Source organism: Lagopus muta, chromosome 2 (assembly GCF_023343835.1).
Source record: "Lagopus muta isolate bLagMut1 chromosome 2, bLagMut1 primary, whole genome shotgun sequence".
Taxonomy (NCBI): Eukaryota; Metazoa; Chordata; class Aves; order Galliformes; family Phasianidae; genus Lagopus; species Lagopus muta.
Genome location: NC_064434.1, coordinates 78,926,277 through 78,943,638, shown reverse-complemented (window position 1 = coordinate 78,943,638; position 17,362 = coordinate 78,926,277). Strand labels below are relative to the sequence as shown.

Genomic DNA, 17,362 nt, shown 5'->3' with positions numbered 1-17,362 from the left:
TTTATGCAGTATTATAGCTGCACAAACTATTATATTTCTCTACTCCAGCCAGTACCATCTAATCAGTGAATTTAAAGCAACTTTAAGATTCCTTCTCTTTTAGTTTCCTGTCTTTCTGTATTTCCAAGAAGGAAACGTAACAATCAGGTAACTACCACTGATCAGCCTACTACAGATTCCATTTTATCTGCTACTTCACAAAACCAGAAAACGTTTTCATGTGTTCTATACCCTACAGCAAAGCTAACATAACAAAACCATTCCTTCAAACAATAACTGCAGTACTCAAATAGAACTGCAAAACCCCTGGCATCTAAGTATCTTCGATGCTGGACATCTAAGAAACATACATTCAAAACAACAAAAAAAACTGTTCTGGACATGAGTAGGATGAGACTATATACAGTCTTTTTTTTTTTTTTTAATATTACAAACATGTCTCCCTAACCTTCTTTACCTGAATGAAGCACACCAGCATCGTTTGTTTCATAGCATAGAATTCATAGATAATTTTATGTAGCTATTCAGAAAATATACATTCTGAACATACCAAGTGATCAAGCCTCAATACATGAAAACTGAGCAGCAGTAATTTTGTTTCACCCAGCTCATTCCCATCCATCAATATAATCCTCTCTGGAACAGTTAGCTATCTACCATGATGTAATTATAACTATTGATTATTTTTTAGTCTATGCATCAGCAACACTCCCAGCCTTCTATGAATAAAAATTCTGAAGTTTGACTAAAAAAAATACTCAGCAGAATTTAATCTAAGATTCTCATACCAATGCTAGATAACACTAGGCATTAGTTCAACATTCTCTAATGAACTAATAAAAAAACGCACAGTTTACATCAAGTGAAAGAAAACCCTTCCATCCCAGTGCTTTCATCATCAACTAAGAGAATTAACTCATTCCTTTCTTTGCTACAAAGGACCCAATAAAACCTCCTGTTCCATTCCATTACTGTACTAACAACATGTTTGTTACTTATTTGGAAGTCTTCCAAGGGCTAAAAACTACTCCATTTTTTTTATGTCAATTGCATGTCTTGAGCCTATGTATGATTCAGATTTTAAAAAATCTCCATTAAGGTGTGGTAGAAGCAGGGAGGCTTGAAACTTTAGCAATTAAACTCCTTTCGTGAAAGTAAATATATATGACAACTCATTTCTAAATGCAAAAAATATTTCTTAAAATGCTCTTGGTTGGGAGTCTCAGGTTTAGAAAGTTAAATTAAAATCTTCAGCTAACAAATTAATTGCTGAGGGGCAAACAAGCAAAAAGCTTTATCATTTGCTGTAGGAAATGACATTAACCTGTCTATACAAGTGTTTGTTTCTCTTAGAAAAATAAGTGTCAAGTGTATATAATTACATTTGACATTTTTATGTTCTATTTAATGCATTTGTAAACAGCAATATTTATTAGCTAATTTAGTATTGATATTGTCTATTCTCTCTGCATGCAGTGCAAAGTGGTAATAAACCTCCAAATTTATGTTGAGATGCAGTGAACAGGAAAAGAAACTCTCATGAAAACACAGAATTAAAGACATTCACTTCATAACCAAGTAAGATCAGTTAAATAAAGCCATCCTGTGCAGTTTTCATTCCTGAAGTTAGTTTGTGATAAGTTAACAGTGCTAAGCACAGGGAAGGAAAACCTTAGTCTGCAATCTCATACTCTCATACTCATTGTACAGTCTCAAAATCAGCACATGTCATATAAATACTTATCAATTTAAGTAAATTCTTGTCCATCTCTACTCTCTGTAGTTACATATACATCCCATAAGCTTCATATTGCAAAAGTTACATCTATAAATTCTTATCCCCCAACACATCTTACAACTAATGCTGCAAAGTCAACAAACCAAGTCATCAGAAACGTACTTTGTCTTATACATGCCTGGGCAAGAGTAAATAGCTCAGGTGATCTTTCCTCTAACAACTGCTGGTGAATATTCACACATCTTAGAGTCCACCAAGGTAAGGTCTGAAAGAAAATAAGGATACTTCAAGTGAAGAAACTTTTTAAAATTGAAAGAAATAAATGGCTTTCAAATATAAACTATCTACTGCATTGTCATTTCTAAGCATATACATACATGCACAAAAAAAAAAAAGTGACCATAGGCCTAGCATAAAGGTGATTATATAAACAGCTCTTCAATGCTCTAACAGAATTTGATGTGCTCTGCTTCTATTCATTTCTTGAACAACTCTTTGAATCCAGCAAATCTTTAGGACAACTATCTGGTAGGAAACTCTGTAAACAGGAGATAAAAGAAATGCCTGCATGCTTTTTTTGGACCATCCACTTACTACTCTGATATTCCTAGCTCTTGTAACAGAAAAAGACAATACTAAATAAAAAGCTGTACCCTACTTCTCTACTTCTACATCATATTCTCAATTTTAATAAACAGCTATGATCTCACTTTTCAGTAATCTTTCCAGACTACTTAGTCACTTTTTATGTGGAAGCCACTGAATATGTCTGGCCACCCAGCATAGCCTTTGTATGCATTTCTTCTTTTCTACCTAACCTCATATTTTATTAGATGGGGGTAGAAAGGAGACTAAGAAGAACTGCAGTTATACAAACATTTTGCAATCAATTGAAATTATTCATGTTTGTATGTAGAATTTGAAAAAGACAAATACATCACTGAGCCAAGTAATCATGCTACATGGAACTGTACCTAGATCGCAGCTCAAGAAATGCCTGATCTTAGGATGCTGTGTGCACAAAAATTCCCTGGCTTTTTGTAGTAGGCTTTTCCCTTTCTCTCTGCACCAGATGGAAATATGTGGAAAAGCTAACTGATAATATTCTACTCTCATAATCATACCTAAGATAATCATCTGTAAATGCCCACTGGTCAAACCTAAGTGCTAAACACTATTCAAGGAAAGTCATCTAAACCAATCACATATAGTTGACTGTAGTGCCCTTAGAAAGGAACCACCAAAAAGAATAATAGTATCTATTTCAAAAAGTAATGAAAGAATTTCTGATATCAAACTGAACAAAGCAAAGGAACAGAAAGAGATTTCGTGGAAAAAAAAAAAAAAAAGTCACAGCCCAATATTTTATCACATACTTAAAAGCTTAAAGGCAATTTAAATAAGTTTCAAACAACTTCAGCTTACACTTATATAAAGAAATACTTGTTTTTCAAGCAATTGAGTGCTCAGTTCAATGAGACAATTTCCTGAGGACAAATGATTGCCATTCAAAAATTTTACAGTTACAGAGAACGTGTTTATAAAAGTTGCAAGCAAGTCATCTGAACTCTTTCCATTATTCTACAAGCAATGTTATTTTGGGGGAGCTGCATTAAGAATATTTTTGATGACTTACAAATATTTAATTAGCTATATAAAATACATACATATTTTATAAAGTGTTAACATAGGCTCGTTTTGATAAAACAGATTTCAGAGTATACTCTCCTAATTTAAATTTATGTTAACTAATCTTAAGAATAAAAGGTATTAAGAAGATTTTCTCTGAATAAGGATGAAATGAGAAAGAATGGCAAACTTCAGTTGTTACGCTAACCTGTTGAAAAATGCAGTTTTTAATCAGCTGCTACCATTGGACTACTAGTCAAACTTGTAGCCAGAAGTAATTGAATGCCCACTGGGTAGAAGGAGGCCCATAATTACATCAGTCTGAGGGGAGGCAGCATGGGAATTCCCTAAACAAAGTACATCTCTTCCCTCTCTGACTGACTCAGTTGCTGAAATTCAACAGCATTCATCTGTGAATAACAGGGAAAATGATGGAAGAGCTTGGCTTCCAGAAATACCATACAGTCAACATCTGCCAAACAGTTTAAGTCATCATTCATACAAAGACCCAGCTGGGAATGGATGTTGTAAGCCAAGCGTAAAGAGGGACCATGTGGCATTTTGTTCTCCAGCCAAATTCTGTTAAACCAGAATGCAATAAAGAGAAGCTGCTGCTGTTAAGTCCTCCACTTCCAAAGGCTACCAACCTGCCTACTGCTGAGCTATGAGAAAGGCAATGCCAAAAACCCACTCAAGAAGAGATTTAAATCTCTTTTAAATGTATGAACATGAGAGAATTAAGGTAATTCCCACATGGATGCCTGTGAAAGATGTGGAGGACAATGAGAAAAAAAATTACAATTACATCTAGAATTCACAGCTTTGAATCTGTACAGTAGTAGTTAATGGCATCCCAAATCTTGTCAAAAAGGCCATAGAGTACTTTTTATTGGACATTCGGGTTCTCTTCCCCCTTCTTCAATATTGACAGAAAGTAGATGCCTTTTCAAAAGGTTCTTTTCTATTCAGGTTTTTTTTTTTTTTTTTTTTTTTTTTTTTTTAAGATAATGTAGGGATTTTTCTTTTTTGAGGACTACAGTGAGATAATAGGTCATCTTTAAGGAGGAGATACTTGTGTTAAACTGTAATGACTCTCAATTATTTCTTAGAAGAACGAACCTCAGAGTAGCAGAAAAAGAACTGTAAGAAGTAATGGGGACTTAATGAGGCATGAAAAATAAAGAACGAAAAAACACAATTAATGAATACTGCACAGTCAATTATTTGTCACATATTCCTTACCTGAAGAGATGAGAGTTTATGTCTTGAATTCACAAGGATTACCCTAGCTATGAGCAGCAAGATAGGATGAGAAGTCAAGGTATACACTGATTCAGCATCTAGAACCAACATCTTCAGAATTGTGGCATGCAGCATTTTTGGCTGAAACATAAACAAGAAAAGTGTCAAGGAAATGAAACTTAAGTTTATGAACAAACTCATAGAATTAGAGAAAATTACCATTTACATGTTTAAGGAGAAAAGGTCTGCTCAAAAGTATCACGATGTTTGGAATTCCAGCTGCTTCGTAAGTCGCAATGAATTCTACCTTGCCTCTTGCTAGAAAGACAGATCAATGGGATCTGAAACACTCAGATTCCTCCCACCTGAAATCCACATCCTTTTAATGTTAGTCCCATTTAATACTTCCCAGTATGTAACTCTTCCCATAATCTAAGAAGAAAAACTTCCGATAAATAAAAGCCACGTAGCTTGGCATATCAGAAATTAATTTGTTAATAAATTTAGTCAGACTGTACTCAAATACACTACATATTCCTCCAAGTTACATCAATGTGCATTAACTTCTTCTCACCAGAAGGAACTTCCTGTTTGAGTGACATCAGGGTAGCAATATTGGAGCCATTTTTCTATTTCTCCAATCAAAAAGACCTCTCTGTTTTGGATGCTTTTATGTATGACATTCTCTACAGCAATTATTTTTCTAATGGGCTTTAAGTAGCTTTCCAGGAAACCTGTTTCTTGGTGATGACCATTAGATGACAGTCATGTATTCTTCTCTCCCTTTTAATGTAATGAAAGCATTCAAGCAGTTAATCTTCAGATTTGGGCAGATGTCAGTTTACCACTCAACATTTGGTTCTCATATGTGGAGGTTTCTTTTGCAAATTAAGTATGCAAACATAAAGTATGGCTTTTGTTGTCAAATGGCATGAAAGGAAAAAAAAAAAAAAAAAAAAAGAAAAGAATGGAACAAAAGAGAAAGCAAGAAGGTTAAATGACACCTTACACTGAAGTCACTTGTCTGAGAAAGATTTTTATTCTGTCTACACAAACAGGACAGAAGCTACTTAAGTCACATTTCAACTTTTTAAACTAAACTGGTAACATAATTCCTAAGATCTGAAACTCTTCTCAGCACCTTTACCAATAGATTACTCTTAATAAACTGTTAAGCCACATTATTGCACTAGTTCACTTTCTAATAATCACTACTTCTCCTTACAGTAATTTTCAGGCTTTTTTTTTTTTCTGATTTGCTTAAGTTTTTTAAAACTGTTTAACATGTGTTATCATTGAAAATTACCACTGACTTCTTGCACGACCTCACTGCAACCATTTCAATTCTAACGTTAAAAACCAAATTTACAATGGTCTCACAAGCCACTTGGGAAGAAAGAAACTACCCACTGGATGTATATTAGATGCAACCTACCTCCAGTGATCTAAAAATGGAATAGCCTTACCAACATCTCTAACTATTCTTAGTCTTGAAAAGTGATAACTTGGTGCTTCTACAGATTCATTTTGGAAATGCACGTCATAGTACACTTCAAATAAATTCAGTTTAAAATAAACTTGTTTTCCTCTCATTTATTTTGAGTCACTTTAGAATCAAAGTACACATTAAATACCCACTGGGAAAGCAAAGAAGCTACAAACTTTCTAAAGCCTTATAAACCTACTATAGTAACATGCACTCATCTCATTTACGCACTGTAGCAACCAGTAATGTCAAATTCACATTTCAAAGCCTTTCATTAGCTCAGTCCAGCTAGTGTAACATCGGAAGGAAGAGCAAGAAAGGGAAAAGGGAAAAAACGTGTCACAGACTAGCAAATAAGCCAGCAAGTCTCAGAGCCAAAGAACTGTTACGAGTTTTAACAAAACAGTGTTCTTTTCCACAAAGCAAATATCTTTTTACTAAGAAAGTTTAAACCAATATCTTTTCAGTCAACTTATGCTCTAAGACTACATTATCAGTGTGTATTTCTACCATCAGAATTCACTATTCTAAGGTAATCTTTCAGGTGAGAGAACAGCTACATATAAAAAGAGGTGGACTTCAAAGTTTTCACAACTTGAAGGATTGAAAAGTCTGCATTGAAATTCAAAACACTGGCAGAGTAAAAGGAAATTGGGAACTTATCTTCTTATGTCTAAATGCTGAAGTTAGACAGCTTCCATATTTATCTCACATCTCAGAAACCTCATCTGTTTCAAAATAGACACAATTTAACACAGTGCTTCAGACCTCAATTAGATGGTTGAGTCTTTCCTTCCTTAAGCAAACTTGCAATGAAAAACTACAATTACTTTATTTAGGCTGCCTCTTGATGAGCCCAACCACCACAGGTAGGCAATGCAGAGCTAAGGTACGTATTGAAGAAAACAAAGGTAAGCAAGCATAAACAAATCTTCCCAGAGAGCACTTCAAGTGGAAGTACTTCGTTATCAGTGTTGTTGCTTGCATTGCCTGTAAGGCCTATTTTTGCTCCACTGTTAACTAAAGAAGTATTTTTCAAGTGGCTACACTACATACGTATAAGCAATGTAACGCAGAGCCAAGCTGTAGGCTATTTTAGCAGACCACCTTCACTCACAAGATTTAATCTCCTCATTTAGCTTTTACCATCCCATCTCATACAGCCCAGAAGAGGAAGAAATTCTAAATAAAAGAAATTTAAAAAAATAAAAAATTAAAATCTTCAGAACCTTCATCACGTTAGGGCCTGGTATTCAAGCAGCACAACAGTCAACTTCAGTTCCAGTTCTCTTCAGTATGGCGAGCTCATGCTAATAGAAGCCAAGCCAAGCACACAGGTCTAGATCAAAAGAAACTTCCAACAATTTGGGCTGGCAAGGGTAAGGAATCATACTAGATTTGAGACAGTAGTGGCACGTATTACACTGGTGTTTTTCACAACTGTTTGTATCTACAGAAATCTGGTAGCAGTTCAATTCCTTTCAGTAAAAGAATCAAATCATGCATAAAAGCAGCATTAATACAAGCATAAAGAAAAAGATTTACTCCAATTTCAAAACTCATTATTTGAAACCAACCTGGAAGCTAAAAAAGGCCAGCAAGAGCTGTTCGTATATCTATTTGGAAAACTCCTAAGCTATTTACACGTGTTACCCATTCACACATTCAGATCTTCTTCCGGATGGAGTTTCTGTTATCAAATGTATCCTGCTTGTGTATACAAAAATCAGAGAATAAAAAACAAAAGCAGCTCAAAACTCACAACAGCCTAACAGTTTTAATCTTACTAATGTTTTGTCCAGTTCATCAACTGAATACACTGAATTCAATTTTATCAGTTAATGCTCTGTATCTCTGAAAGACAAAGCAGGATAAACATGCTGCAATCTAAACAATTCTGTACCTTTCATTTCTTTACATGCAGACAGACAGTGACAATCCTTAAAGACACAAGGAGCCAATCCCACTTATTATTAAAGCTCAGTAAGAATGTTTTACTTCAATCCCTGCAAATTCAAAGGCAGAACTGAAAGTCTGTTTTAACTTTTTTTTTTTTTCTTCTTTAAATCTAACTTAAGTCAATTACTATGAAAAATACAAAAAATACTCCAGGATGAATCAGGGAGAGTTTTTAATTGGTGTGGTAAAGTCCTGAAGATATTTTAGAAAAATGAAAAAAATCAAAAACACCAGGTGTTTTTCTGTTTAGAAAGTACTCAGTTGGTTTTATGGAGGACTCGCAAACAAAAAGCACAAGCTAGTTCTGCAGGATTTGGTGGTAGTGGATGGTTGAACTAGATAACCTTAAAGGTCCTTTCCAACCTTAATGAGTCTGTGACCTAAAAATAAATCCTAATGAAGTACATGCATTTAAACATAATTCAGAGAAGTCTGGCATCTATTTGGAGGATGGGAAATAACACATACGTATTCATGAATACTGTTCATGGACAATTAACAAGAGGCCCCACCAGCAACTTATCTAAAATAGACTGTTTCATGATTTGTTCTTCATTGAAATTAATTAATCTAATGCAGTCTTAATGTACTAATAAGAAAATAAAATTAGAAATGCATTCAACAGTTGTCTGGGAGCAAAAATGAAACTGTGCCACTGACTCAGAGGATAAACTTTCAAGGGACAGAAGTGACAGCAGTAATATAGCCTGAAAGGCATAAAGTTAAGATGAATTCAATAAAGTATTCTGAAAGTAAGTTTTGAAAATATTCCTGAAATAAATGAGACACTGGAAGGTTCAAAGTCAGTAACACTACCTACGGCAGGCTAAGAGAAATGTGACTTTTTTTTTTTTTTAAGCCTTGACATGAGAAGATCATTTCAGTCTGAAAACTTGAAAAATTGAAGGCCTGTTAAAAAGTTCCAGCACTGACAACATACTATGAAAGATTATACTATCAGAGAGAAAGAAAACTAGAGCTATATTTTGATACACTATTCCTGAATACCTGTGAATTCAAGAGAGAAAATGCTGGATTAAAAGGAGCATGAAAATGTCAGTTTGTTGAGATGCTCATTTTTACAAAGTGTTTATATACTAACAATTCTTGAAAAGTATATACAGAAAGATAATTCAAAGCATATAAAAGTGTGTGAAACAACACACTTAAAGAAGCGGATATTATATTTTAGCACATAACTGTCTTGAGCTCTTGGAAAAAAACAACCTTAACTTCTCAGAAAAAGATGCTATACATAGCTGTCATACACATAAAGCTAATAAATAGCTGAAGCTTCCAGCAATATTGAAGTCTCTTCAATATATATTCAGCACTCCTTAGAAACCAAGTATGCTCACATCCATTTTCTTTTACTACTGATTTAGTTTCTGGAATACAAACACCACAAAAGCAAACACCTGTCAATGAGCTGCATTCACTGCCGTAACTAAGCTGGAAACTTTTATTCCCTCTATTTAGCAGAAAATGCATCCCATTTGTCTATTAACACAGACAATAAACAGGATGGCTGATAGAAGTTAAGAACATTGTGTTTTACAGGTATAGACACTGTTGATGATAGCCATTCTATGACTACCATCACAGGCTGCAGCCTCTGTGTTCAACTGCAGCCTGTAGGTACACACTAATAGAAAGTGTAAGCATTCTTCAATAAAGAGATAAGCATAATACTAAGCTAACTGGATTATAATATTATGTTTATAATACATAATCTTAAAGATTAAAACCAAAGAGAATGGAAGAAATGAGTTTGTATTTCTTATTTTTAACTGTAAAGAAAAACTGAACGCTTCTCCCTCTCACGTTTCCTACTAGCTCATTTCTTACTTTCAAAGATCTAGTACCCTTGATTTCCACTGTTCTTTCTTATTTAACCATTAGAAGACCACATTTGACTTAATAGTATCAAAAACAAAGCAAAAAATAAGTCTATACACATACACACACACACACCATGCCATTCCTGAAATATAACACAGATAGATATCTATGCTAAAGAAAATGCAATAGATACTGTATCTGAATTAAGTAATTTAGAAATACAGCTTTGCAAATGAAGCTAGAGGAAGACTTCACCAGCTATGGAATTCCTGCAAAAACATACCACAATAATGCAACACAAACCCAAAGGTTTTAAATGAACTTGCTTACATACTTGTCAAACTTCCCCTTGCTCCACAATTTACAGCAATTACATTGCTCATGGCTTATGCCTTATTCACAGTCAAATTCTAAACTCAAAATCTCATGTAGCTTTAGCGTTAGCAGAGAATAGCGCATGTGCTTCCCTGACATGCTGCAGTAGTCAGTATCTTACCACAGCTTTAATTCAAGGGGAAAAATAATGCTTGAGAAGCTGTGCTGAACCACAGATACAGGAGTCAGTACAGTACTGCCATGAGAAACATACATAAAACAGTATTATTTGTGTAAAAAGATTTCAAAGTAAATAAAATTGACAATCTTCAGCTTCATCACCTATATACTTCTCTTCTAAAAGCTCTATTTGAGTTAATTAAAAAAAGCAACTCATTTGGCCAGGATACTAATACCGAAACCTCAAGAAAGCCTACCTTACTCTAAGGCAGGAACATTTCTAAGCCATTTATAATTATCTCTCTGATCCAGCTAAAGACACATTCCTAAATATAAAGCTTATTGGATGCTGAAGTCCTTCAAGAAATACTACTCTACAATAAAAGTATTTCCTATCCAAAAGGATAGGAGATTTCCAGCAGGAAATCTCTAACACTGAAGCAGACCAATCCTGTAAGTACTTTCAGTATGTTTAGTATATATTTAAAAAAATCATATAGTTGATGATGTGATGGCAGTCAGCATGATCAGCAACAAAGGCAATTTGTTCTAGCCCTGCACCTCGTGTCTTCTCTGGGTATATGGGTTATTAATGAATAGAAGTCATTGTAGAAGAACAGCTTATTAAAATTCAAGTATACCTCAAGACATTTCTGTAACAATGCAGATGGTAAAAAGTCCTGCAGCTGTAAGTGAACAGGAGGCCCAGTCCAATTGCTTTGAACGAAGAGCTGCAAACTGCCCACACCGAGTAGAAACATCAGCCTCTGCCTGTAATATAAATAAGAGAAACACTTAGCAATAGACCAAATTTGTAATTAAGATTACAAGATCTGATTCATTCCCCACTAATTCAAAAGTTTAAAGCCTTAAAAATTACCCTATTGTTAGGAAAATGTAATTGATGTAGTATTTAAAATACTCACAGGGAACTAAAAGGTTTGGAAACACATTTGCTCCAAGAAATGAGAAGCAATTTACATAGTTTGTATTTTTTAAAACTTACAGCTGTATCTAACTATCAGGTATCAGTAGAAGATAAGCATAGGACAAAGATAATCACATATTTGCCTAATGCACTGTTGTGTTCTCGTATTTAACATCTAAGCCTCAACATTTTCAGAGAACAGATACAGTGTTAGCATACATTCCAAAACAGCATTTGTATTGTTTCTTTGACACAGCTCTTTAATTTCATTCTCTGTAAGAACAAGAGAACAAAATGAGCACCAAAAAAGTTCAGAAGCATCATTCTAGAGCTGATTTGTATAACGTAGCAGCAAATGTCATCTCAATCAATCATGCCTTTGGTTTTCAATCATAACATTTTATTCAAAAATGGAATTATGAGAGTGTTGCAGTCCTGCAATTGAGTATGGCAAATTTTTCTTATTTACAAGACTATACTCTGCTAACACCATTATGATATTACCTCTTTATGCACCCACAGTAAGAAATACCCTATATTGTCTGCAGAAGGCAGGGAAGAAAGATACAGAACTGCAAATGCTTACCTCCCAAATACTGCCTGAAAACAGCTCTTCTGTGCTACCTGTAAAGCAACAGAGATGCTGCTGCCAGTGTCCCATTTATTATGGTGACCTACATAGTTTCATCTTTTTCTTCTATTTCCTTAGTTCTAGGGCTATATCCATCCATTTTGCTCATCATTTCTCTAAGCATTTTTTTTTTTTAAACACTTTACATTAAGTCCAGACCCATGATGTAAAGTAAGATGCTTACATATACACCAATGTAACATACCTGCTGTTTTACCCACAACTGCTCACATTCAGAATAAAAATGCAATATATTTTCAAATACACATGCTCTATTTGCATAATGCTAGAATTTACAAATAAAAAAGTGAGAAATATGAATAGCCAGACTATGCTTTAGATAAAATTACATTACAGATTGCGGTTATTATTATTATTTTTAATAAACTTGAAGCCAAAAATTAAAGAAGTCAAAAATCACAGTCACTGAACAGTCATTCTTTGAATTCAAATGCATAAAGCAAGTTGCAGAAGCAGCAAGAATTTCTTCACTTTTATTTTTCAGTCCATATTTTACAGTTAACAACCATCAGTTGCCCCAAGAGAAGCATCAAAAATACAAGCTGGGAAATCAAAACAAGTCATGGAGGAGAGTGTTAAAGAGAACCCTATGAAGGAATGCTGCAGAGCACCACCAGTCACAGAGTAGATGTATCAGAAATTTAAAAAAAAATAACAAACAAAACCAACCACTATTCTTTTTCCTAAGTTAATTGTATAAGAATACTTGGAGACTTCATTTTTAAGCCATTCCAACCACCACACTGAAAAAACATCTGGGGCAGAGGAAGGATGAAAGCAGAATAGAAATAGTTGCAGCAAGCTTTGAAATACTGTTAAGTATTTGCCTTACAAAACCATGGATTTCCAAGTGGAAAAGTACACAGGCTATTTCCAAACAAATTACATTCTAGATTTTAATCTTCAGATGTTTTGCCCTCAAGCATCTCCGTTTTAGCTTCAGAAAAAGAACCTCTTAAGAATTCTTCTCACACTATTGTAAAACCATACTTTGTACAGTATTCGTATTGTGTTAAAAGAATAAGGTTAGCATCATCCAACTTTCTGTTTCCGACTGAATTCAGCTCCCACTGAGTTTTTTTAATCACCAGAATTACAGCTTTCAGTTCAACAACAAAAAAAAACAACATGTATTTGAAGTAAGACCGATCTACCAGAAGTCACAAGAAAGCCAAAGTCTCACTGAATTATCCAAGCTAGAACTTCCTTTGAATCATTCAATAAGAAAAAAAAAATAACACCCCTAAATAAATAAAGCATTTTTACCATAGACAATAAAAGGTCAACAGCGTGCAAAACTTGCTTTAATTCCTACTACAAAGCAGTAGCAGGGATCAGAAAAACATCTATGTAACACATTTAACACAGAAAGTCTTCCACAATCATCAGACAGATATAAGTGCTACAAGCAGGGCCTACATCTTAAATAAGAAGTGATCTGTCTTCTAGTAGACATTTTTCTGTTAAGATTAACTTAATTTTTTTTTTCCCTAATATACAATGGCACAATTTTGAAAAGTACAGCTTTTTAGTTCTGAATAAAAATCTAACAAACTCTTTTTTCTTGAAAGTTGAACATAGTTCTGCCTCCTTATCTTCAGGCAAAGAGGAACAAGGAAAACTATAATATCAAAGTATTGGAGAATGAGCAACCAAGGAACAAACTGCTTTGCTGTCTGTAGGAGGACAGCAGCAGACAAAAATGGAATACAGGCCAATAAAAACTCACAAGGAGAACAGAAGATGACACATCACCGTGATAAGGATGCGTGTGAGCTGACTGAATGCGTAATACAGAACATGACCATCGTTAAAAAGCTGAACTATTCATAAAAGCTAACTCTTTCACAGTCAGCAACACATTTCAATCAATGATCAATATTAGGATTGAGTTCACATATTTGGTCTGTTTCAAGCCCCCAAAGATTTTTCTTCAATTGTTGAATAATTCAGAGTAAAGTACTCCAAGAAGACAGAAGGCAACAATGCTGAAAACTGTTCAGACTACGTCACTACCTAAACTACAGGCAGTATTTCACACCAAGAGCACAACAAAGTAAGAAAAAGGAGAAAAGCCACCTAGAGACAAAATGCACAGGAACAATCCCTACGCAATCCCAGATCAGAAAACAGTCTGAACAGTCCAGCACATCATATGATACATAACACACCAGCAGATAATCTTTTGGCACTAACAGATCTCAGCTCAGCATTTTAGAGGTGCCAACTATCAGTTTCTTTCTGGCATTTTAGCAAAAACTTGCATTCTCATGCCTCTCACACCAAAACACAAGCACTTATATTGAAATAAGAAGGTAATCTATTGAGCCATGTTTACTTCCTTTTTACCCTCACACACTCTTACCTTTAGCTAAAACTTGTTCCTACACTCATCTTTCGAATACACATAGCTATGTATATGTACAGCTTTCTGCTTCTACTCTCCCCAATTTCTGCTTCTACTATCCCTAGATTTTAGCTTAGTTGCTATTTACTTTGAGAACTGTAAACACTAAAGTCAGATTCACTAAAAGCAAGAATTATTATACACAGTGCAGTTTGAGTAAAACTGTCTTAGAGCCTTATGAAGTAAATAATTAATCCACAAACACAGGCCAGTTATCTTCATGGCCTCATTTTATATCAAGATCAGAACAATCTTAGTGTAAATCAGACTTGAAAAGGTAGACATTGCTTTTATAGTAACATTGCTTGGTACTTCAATTATTCACATTAATGTAACAACGCATTTCGGAGAGAAAACCGTTAATAATAAAAATACAGTAAAACCACCAAACGTATATTTAAGTCTTCATACCAGCAGCTTCAGAGGTGGTCACCACAAATAAGGCCAGTATTTTCAAACTCTCATCAAAACAATATCCAGAAACAACGATAGCCAACAAACGCAACAGGAAAGTGTGGGAACAACCTGAGAAATCTGTTTTCTACTTTGGAGGCCCTGTGTCCCATGTTACAAATTAAAAAAATACCCTTTGTAGAATTAAATATTGCCTCTACTCATCTTCCATATAGTAAATAATCATTTTCACCTTTCCACGTTATCAGCCTCCATAGAACCATCCAGGTACATTAGAATCTGCTTCTCCAAGTAACCTTCAATGTCCTCCTCTGCCACAGAAGATGCACTGAAAACATTCTGGATAGTTGAATTTGAAAATATTGCCTCATATTTCCCATCAAAAATCAACTGCAATACTGATCCACTTTCTGGAAAAAATGAAAATTTAAAAAAAAAAAAAAAATCAGTGTTAATTTCGAAACAATTCCATCTTATAAGAGATATTGCAACCAAAACATATTCATCTCCCCTTCCAAATAATAAATCCTCATTTACATTGCAAGATGCAGGATAAGTGCAGTTGCACTGAAACAGAAGAACAGCAGCAGTCACCAGCAAAACAAATTTTACAGAACTTGTATTAATGTTACAATGAAACACAAACAGGTGAATTAAAGCACGAAACTTGCACAGAAATCTCAGTGCAAAGATGTTAGTGGTCTTACACGTACATTAAAGATATTGAAGAACATAATTTTCACAAGGTTTTCTTCCTCACTTTTACATTACTTTATCATAGTCATGTTCTACAGACAAGACAGTGAATTCAAATGACTTGAGGGCCATTTTAGGGAAATTACAATAAACAATAGGCCAATACTTAGATTTCAATGAATGCCCGTGTAAAGCAACATAAATTACAGTCTTTCTTTTCTTTTTACAGTCTTTTTTCTTTTCAGTCTACAGTTTTTCTTTTTAGGTGGTTAGTAATATCAGTACCTGTCAACACCCCAAGTGCAGCTCATGTAGATGTACCAACTAGTTTTAAACTAGCTAATGCAGATATTGATAATGGTGTACCTGAGGAAATGCAGAGAACTGCACAGGATGTGTGTCTTAATATTAACTTGCAATTAATTCACAATTCCACCTGGGGACTGCAGCTCCTGTGCATTCAGTGTTACCATAGCTACCCTAATACTAGTACAAAAGCCAGTTGATTTAATACTAGCACAGGTATACATCCACACAAGTTACAGCCATGCAAGGGAGAGAACCAAACACCGCTGCAAAGCTCAACCAACAAAAACTACACTAGTAACACTGGATGTATCTGAAGACTGAGTGCAGAACTTCAGTAGCAGTGATGATTTGGCAGAATGATAGACATCCATTCCTTATCTCTATAGACCATGCTGCTGACCACAGTCTAATTTCTTTCTTTGCAACAATGATCAGCCATCCAATGCGAGAAATCCTCTGCAGCAAATGAGTTGCAAATCCTTTAAGCAGTGCATGGAAGGGCATACACAAAATAATAGTTATGCTGTTGGAGCCCTACTGACACGATACCCTTGCAGAGAGCGTAAATAACAGGAAAACCTCCCATGTATGCCTTGGGCTTTAGGGAGAACTTCTTCCGCACAAAAAAGAAGATGACTTACTTATATTTGTTTACAGCTGCTCAGATGGGCATTTTGTATAATAACCATGGGATCTTAGGACACTAATGAAGAATATTGAGGGTCTTCCTTCAAGTAAGACTCCAACATAACTGTCCGTAAGCACGTAAAATTAGTTCACTGTTTAACTTCTAATACACGACAGCACTCAAATCCAAGGTCCTTGACCTCAGAGAAGCACAGGATTCGTTAGGAAGGACCTTAATGCCCATCTGGCTCCAACCAAATTTCAGGTAGGGCCCACCTCAGCGATGACCAAAACATACTTTACGTTGCTTCCTGAAGCACCCCCGAGCAATAGGCATACTGAAGGGCTAGCTCACGTTACGCTTTCTCCACAGCGACTTCACGGCGCGTGAAAGCCGAGGAAAGCACCGCGACGAGGAATCCCGGAGCACCGACGCCGATAGCCCACGGCCACAGCGGGAGCGACAGCAGCCGCAGCGCCAGCCGAGGCAGCGGGACACATAGCAGAGGGCCCGGCCGCCTCCTCTCCTCTGGGCTGATGAGGCAAAGGACCTCCCCAGCCCGGACACGGCCGCTCTCGGAGCGGAGAGCCGCCACCGCGGCTTCGGCTCGTCCCACCCCTCACCTGTCGCCGAGATTTCGCCCTGCTTCCATTTCTGAGACTCCGCCGCGCTGAGGAAGCCCCGCAGCAGGGAGCGCTCGAGGGCCAGCATAGCGCTGCCGCGCTCCCCGCGCTCCGCCTCACTCGCGCTAACGGCCCCGCTCTGCCGGCGTCCCCTCAGCCCATGTGCGGGAAGCGGCCGCAGGAAGCCGCCATGACACTCCCGCCGAGCACGCCGGGAGGACGCAAGGCGCAGGCGCGGCACGGTCTCACGGTCCAGGCACCCGGCCGCGCGAGGAACGAGAGAGCGCGAGGTGGCGCGTGCGCGCGGTGGGCGG

At 36.2% G+C, this 17,362-nt stretch overlaps 1 protein-coding gene across 2 annotated transcripts in view; it reads right to left on the bottom strand.

Annotated features, from left to right (window-relative positions):
- The window catches only part of TTC27 (tetratricopeptide repeat domain 27), a 104,131-nt gene extending 86,769 nt beyond the window's left edge, over positions 1 to 17,362 (bottom strand). The window contains exons 1-5 of one of the 2 annotated variants that reach the window (XM_048935837.1): positions 17,049 to 17,362; positions 15,025 to 15,202; positions 11,033 to 11,162; positions 4,610 to 4,750; positions 1,901 to 2,003 (exon numbers count right to left, since the gene is read on the bottom strand). In XM_048935837.1, coding sequence (XP_048791794.1) covers positions 1,901 to 2,003; positions 4,610 to 4,750; positions 11,033 to 11,162; positions 15,025 to 15,202; positions 17,049 to 17,136 — 640 coding nt within the window. In that variant the 5' untranslated portion in view covers positions 17,137 to 17,362. The remainder of the gene's footprint in view (positions 1 to 1,900; positions 2,004 to 4,609; positions 4,751 to 11,032; positions 11,163 to 15,024; positions 15,203 to 17,048) is intronic. The other variant, XM_048935838.1, reaches the window with a different exon arrangement.